Genomic DNA, 6,245 nt, shown 5'->3' with positions numbered 1-6,245 from the left:
AGGACAGAAATGGTAGGGACCTAACAGAAGCAGAAGATATTAAGAAGAGGTGGCAAGAATACACAGAAAAACTATACAAAAAAGATCTTCATGACCCAGATAACCACAATGGTATGATCATTCACCTAGAGCCAGACATCCTGGAATGTGAAGTCAAGTAGGCCTTAGGAAGCATCACTATGAACAAAGTGGAGGTGATGGAATTCCAGTTGAGCTATTTCAGATCCTAAAAGATGATGCTGTGAAAGTGTTGCCCTCAATATGCCAGCAAATCTGGAAAACTCAGCATGGCCACAGGACTAGAAAAGGTCAGTTTTCATTCCAGTCCCTAAGAAAGGCAATGCCAAAGAATGCTCAAACTACCACACAATTGCACTCATCTCACACGCTAACAAAGTAATACTCAAAATTCTCCAAGCGAGGCTTCAACATACTGAGAACTTCCAGGTGTCCAAGCTGGATTTAGAAAAAGCAGAGGAACCAGAGATCAAATTGCCAACATCTGCTGGATCATCAAAAAAGCAGGAGAGTTCCAGAAAACATCTATTTCTGCTTTATTGACTATGCCAAAGCCTTTGACTATGTGGATCACAATCAACTGTGAAAAATTCTAAGAGAGATGGGAATACCAGACCACCTGACCTGCCTCTTGAGAAACCAGTATGCAGGTCAGGAAGCAACAGTTAGAACTGGACATGGAACAACAGACTGGTTCCAAATAGGAAAAGGGATACTTCAAGGCTGTTTATTGTCACTGTGCTTATCTAACATATATGCAGAGTACATTGTGAGAAACGCTGGGCTGGATGAAGCACAAGCTGTAATCAAGATTGCTGGGAGAAATATCAATAACCTCAGATATGCAGATGATACCATCCTTATGGCAGAAAGTGAAGAAGAACTAAAGAGCCTCTTGATGAAAGTGAAAGAGGAAAGTGAAAAAGTTGGCCTAACCTCAACATTCAGAAAACTAAGATTGTGGAATCTGGTCCCATCACTTCATGGCAGATAGATGGGGAAACAGTGGCAAACTTTTTTGGGGGCTCCAAAATTACCGCAGATGGTGACTGCAGCCATGAGATTAAAAGACGCTTACTCCTTGGAAGGAAAGTTTTGACCAACCTAGACAGCATATTAAAAAGCAGAGACATTACTTTGCCTACAAATGTCCGTCTAGTCAAGGCTATGGTTTTTCCAGTAGTCATGTACAGATGTGAGAGTTGGACTAGAATGAGTACCAAAGAATTGATGCTTTTGAACTGTGGTGTTGGAGAAAACTCTTGAGAGTCCCTTGGACTGCAAGGAGATCCAACCAGTCCATCCTAAAAGAGATCAGTCCTTAGTGTTCATTGGAAGGACTGATGTTAAAGCTGAAACTCCAATACTTTGGCCACCTGATGCAAAGAGCTAACTCATTTGAAAAGACCCTGATGCTGGGAAAGATTGAAGGCAGGAGGGGAAGGGGACAACAGGGGATGAGATGGTTGTATGGCATCACCAACTTGATAGACATGAGTTTAAGTAAACTCCAGGAGTTGGTGATGAACAGGGAAGCCTGGCGTCCTGTAGTCCATGAGGTTTTAAAGAGTCAGACAACAACTGAGCGACTGAACTGAACTGAACTGTCTTGTTTTGCATTGTATCCCTCTTGCCTATAATAGCATCTAGCATGTGGTAAACTGTCAAATATTTAATGAATAAATAAACTGTGCTCTGATGCCATCAGCCTATGGCTTTGCTGTTCTCTTCACTTACCTGAATTTTTCCATTTTCATGCCTCTGACATCATTGTTTTCTCCACTTAACATACCTTCTTTCCTCCTTTCTAAGTCCTATAAATCAGTGCTACTTAATCTGTAGCTCATGGGCCGATAGGATGAACAGCACCTACAGGCTGGTTAGAAATGCAGATTCCTGGACCCCAGACCAGTCTTACTGAATTGGAATCTCTGTGTTTGTGACCTGGAAACAGATATTTAAATGAGTTCTCCAGGTATTCTTCTATATCCTCAAGTCAGAAGTTGTTATTATTTAGTCACTAAGTCGTGTCCAACTCTTTTGCAACCCATGGACTATAGCCTGCCAGGCTCCTCTGTCCATGGGATTTATAAGGCAAGAATACTGGAGTGAATTGCCATTTCCTTCTCCAAGGGATCTTCCTGACTCAGGGATCGAACCTGCCTCTCCTGCATTGGCAGGCAGGTCCTTTATCACTGAGCCACTTGGGAAGCCCAGGTCAGAAGACCTCAGATAAGTCCCACTCTGACCGAGTTCTACCTTCCAAAAATCATTCCTAAAAACATAGACATCCACAAGCGACCATTTCTTCCCCTGAGTTAGTAATAGCCCCAGATTCTTTTAACCCCAGCCTGTTTTGTCTTTTTGATGTGTAATCATTGTTTCCTCAACCAGCTTGTGAGCTCCAGCCAGACAGTGTATGCTGAAGGCTCAGGAGACACTTGACTGGTTTTTTTTTGTCATGTGTGGTACAGTTTTGGAACATGACTGCCTCCCCCTGAACTGCATTCTTGCTTCAGTATGGAATCCACCACAGACAGTGGTAGCATGGGGCCCTGCATTATCCATAGGATCTTGATTCTAGAAATCCCAAAGCTTTTACTTCACAGCAGCCCAAAGAGTAAGCCCTGCATATACCAGAGCTTCTGCTGTGTCTTCCTGCATGGTCACCTCTAGTCAATTTGGAGCCTCCATTGCATCCCAGTCACAGGTCGTAACAGATGCCATCAATTTTTTCATTATTTCAAGCATACTTTTTATTCATTGTCCTTCTGCCTGCCTGAATATTGATAATAGTGTTATATTCCTCGCTGGTGGTGGGGAAAATGAGAAAATTGGTTGCTATTGTTTCACTATCTATAAAAGAAAAGCATGTCTTTTTTTTTTTCTTTCTTTCTATGGTAGAAGTGCTCCAGAGAAGTGCTCCAATTTCTTTGTCAGCTTTTAGAGATAATTTTTATGAAGATTAGAAACATTCAACTTTTGTGAGAGAAATGAGAATAATAAGAATTAAGGAGGGGGAACCACTTCTGTCATGCTGACCTATTTTCCCCTCCACAAATTATCTCTCCTTCATGAGTTCCAGAGTATACACTAAATGATTCTTTGCTCAGTTTCTTTAACCAGCAGCAGGGACTTTAATTTCACAGGGTTCACTCAGAGTTGATGCTTTTCAAACATTGGGTACCTAGTTTATTTTCATTCTCTGTTATTTTGGATTAAAGCATAATCTTCGGACCTAAGAGTTCCTTGCATGGTTATTTTTGGAAGATGGAAGCTTTTGAAGTGTTTAAATCAACTCATCTTGTGGTTATTCACTGAATATCTAATAGGTGGCCAGGAATATGTTAGGCTTTCTTATTTGTGAGTATGTGTGCACATGCAGGAGAATTTATCAGGGGTGGGAAAGAAGCATGAGATGTGATACATTTCCATCTTGCTAGGGAAGCAAGTACACCACAGTTAGATCTGGGTTTGAATTCTACTTCTTTGAACAAATGTGTCATCTAGGGTAACTCATTTAGTTCCTCTGTGCTATTATAATCAAATGTGAATTAAAGATATGTGATGAAGGTACCTTGAACTGTGCTTGGAGAACTTGATGTCTGTATGTGTGTGTGTGTGTGTATATATATATATATATATATCATAGTCTGCGCTTATAAAACAATACAAAACAAATCCCCCACACAAAAATATATAGCTTTATGAGTTATTGTGATTTAAACACCAAAAGCAATGTATTAAGAAAAAAGTTTTTCACAGCGTTTCCTACTCTTCTTGATTGGCCTGGGTTTGCAATTTAATTTTTGCCAACTTGCTGTATATTAAGTAGTATCTTAATGTTGTTCTTAATATTGTCTCAATTGCCATTTAGCTTTATTACTTGGTTTCATGGCAAATATTATTCTAAATGTAAAGATAACTTTTCAAATTATAAAAGTAATACTTATTATCAGAAATTTAAAACTCCACTGCCTGAGGGCTTCCCTCATTGCTCAGTCAGTAAAGAACCTGCCTGCAAGGCAGGAGACCCCGGTTCAATTTCTGGGTTGAGAAGAACCCCTGAAGAAGGAAATGATAACCCACTCCAGTATTCTTGCCTAGAGAATCCCATGGACAGAGAAGCCTGGCAGGCTACAGTCCACAGAGTCTCACAGAGTCAGACACGACTGAGTGACTCACACAGACACCATTCAGATTCTGGTGCATTTTGAATCTTTCAGTCTGTTTTTCTTTGGCATACATGATGATCTAGATTGAGATCACACTACATACAAGGTTTCATATCCTAACTTTTTCATGTAACATTGTATCCTGAGACGTTCCTGTGTCATTAAGTGTTCCATGCAAACATGCCTTTGAGTGGCTACTTACTAGTCCAACTTCTGGATGTGCCACAACTTAAGTAACCAGTACTTGTTTCATGGTTTTTGACTATTCTAAGTAATGTTGACAGCAACATCTTTGTATTATATTTGTGTCAAGTTTATAATGTAAAGGATGTTGGTGAGCTCTAAATGTGGTACCTTTTTTGAAACCTACATATTCCATGTGCATGGGGTGGGTGCCTATAGGGGAGGCACTGTTTACAAGTTGGCATAACTCTCCATAGCTGGTACTTGGTTACCACATGAATCTGACAGTTGAGAGCCCTCAATCGAGAGTCCAAGAGCACTCACCTGTCTGGTTCTCTCTGCAAAGTCCTATTGCTACAGGTATCGCTGTGCTGCTCGAAGCCAGAACACACCCGACAGCTCTGCTTCGAATCTGGGATTCCGTTGTGCAGCTGACCACCTGCCCACCACAGGCTAAGAGCCAAAAAGAGCCTTCCCAAACCGAAGAAGTCGTGTCTACTCTGCACGCGGCTTCCCTCAGAAGGCTGAACAACCTGCTGTGAAGAATTCCCACCCCAAGGTGGGTTACATACCTGCCCAGTGGCCAAAGGAACCATATGGCAAGACCAAATCGCTGAGCTGCATCAGCATGTGCGCTTTATTGTGTGATGTGTTTCATGTTTTACTTTTCAGAGTGTTTTAAAGAGGAAGGAGGTGGTGGGCATCCTGAGCTAGGCTTCAGGAGGCCTGTGTTCTACCTAGGGTCTGCCCATTTGGATAGACCCCAGGGTCCCACTCTTGACCTTCCTGGGCCTCAGTGAGTTCATCTGTCCAGTGAGGGGATGCACAGCGTGATGTCTGAGGCTCACTGTCGACTTGCAGATCCTCTGGATATATCAGATTCTATTGTGATTTCATAGTGAGAATTTATGACAGATGATTTTTTAGCTATATTTTCCCCATGTGTGAACCTTGGGTGATACTAATCATGTAAAATAGTTGTTCTCTTATGTATTATTTTCAGAAAAGAATGGGGTGGGGTGGTGGGGATGAGTCTTTATATTCATACTGCACTTTGCTTTTTCAAGGAAATCAGTGTCTTTACATTGTTATGACGAATCCCACTTGGGCCAGCGATGGCACACTCAAGTTCAGCCATCGGAACACGCAAGAATGTCTGTGGGGTGACTCTACTGTGCTTTATCTTTTAACATTAAGTGCCTTTGGTTTGGGGGGCAGCTGTAAGCCCTATTTTCCCCCTCTCCCCAAAGCCTTCGGTGAATGTGAACTGTGTGCCACACAGAGAAACTTGTTTAATTCTAGATGTAGGAGAAAAGGAGCAGGAGCCTTGAATCAACTATATTCAAGGTATCCAGTATTTTGTAATAGGGAAGTAGGAAATCCTGTTGTCTGTGGAGTATCCCATGCTTTGGATCATGCACTATGTCGAATAAACTGGTATCTGCTAAATCAGCCTTCCCTCTCATTGGTTCTTTTTCTATTTCACTCTATTAATGTCTTCTTTTTAAAAAATGACTGTGCTATGTGAGATGTACATGTTTTTTATGTAAAAAGTTTTCTAGATATACATGTGTTTTGTTTGCTAGAAAACTTTCACATCGATTAGCTGCTTGGTAACTTTGATATGGGAATAATTTGTGGGAGTGTTTATTCCAAAACACAAGGCTGCATTCTGCCAGGAACCTCATTATGCCCTTGCTTCTTCATCCTCAGTGGTTGAGACAAAGTCAAGTGACTTTGACTCCAAAGTACAGTGATTCCATCCTGTAAAAACTGACAGGTGCTTCACAGGCAGGGAAAGCACCATGTTTCACAGTGATGGCTTCCAACCAGAGATCTCTGTCATCAGGATCCCAGCCTGATGCCCCA

At 41.5% G+C, this 6,245-nt stretch overlaps 1 protein-coding gene across 1 annotated transcript in view; it reads left to right on the top strand.

The window, feature by feature from the left end:
• The window catches only part of SUMF1 (sulfatase modifying factor 1), a 94,367-nt gene extending 88,537 nt beyond the window's left edge, over positions 1-5,830 (top strand). The window contains exon 9 of the mRNA XM_010844128.1: positions 4,723-5,830. Within this exon, the coding sequence (XP_010842430.1) occupies positions 4,723-4,833 (111 nt within the window). The 3' untranslated portion in view covers positions 4,834-5,830. The remainder of the gene's footprint in view (positions 1-4,722) is intronic.
• Positions 5,831-6,245: the final 415 nt, after the last annotated feature.

This window comes from Bison bison, unplaced genomic scaffold (genome assembly GCF_000754665.1).
Source record: "Bison bison bison isolate TAMUID 2011002044 unplaced genomic scaffold, Bison_UMD1.0 scf7180017864194, whole genome shotgun sequence".
Taxonomy (NCBI): domain Eukaryota; kingdom Metazoa; phylum Chordata; class Mammalia; order Artiodactyla; family Bovidae; genus Bison; species Bison bison.
This window is presented reverse-complemented; position numbering and strand designations above follow the sequence as displayed.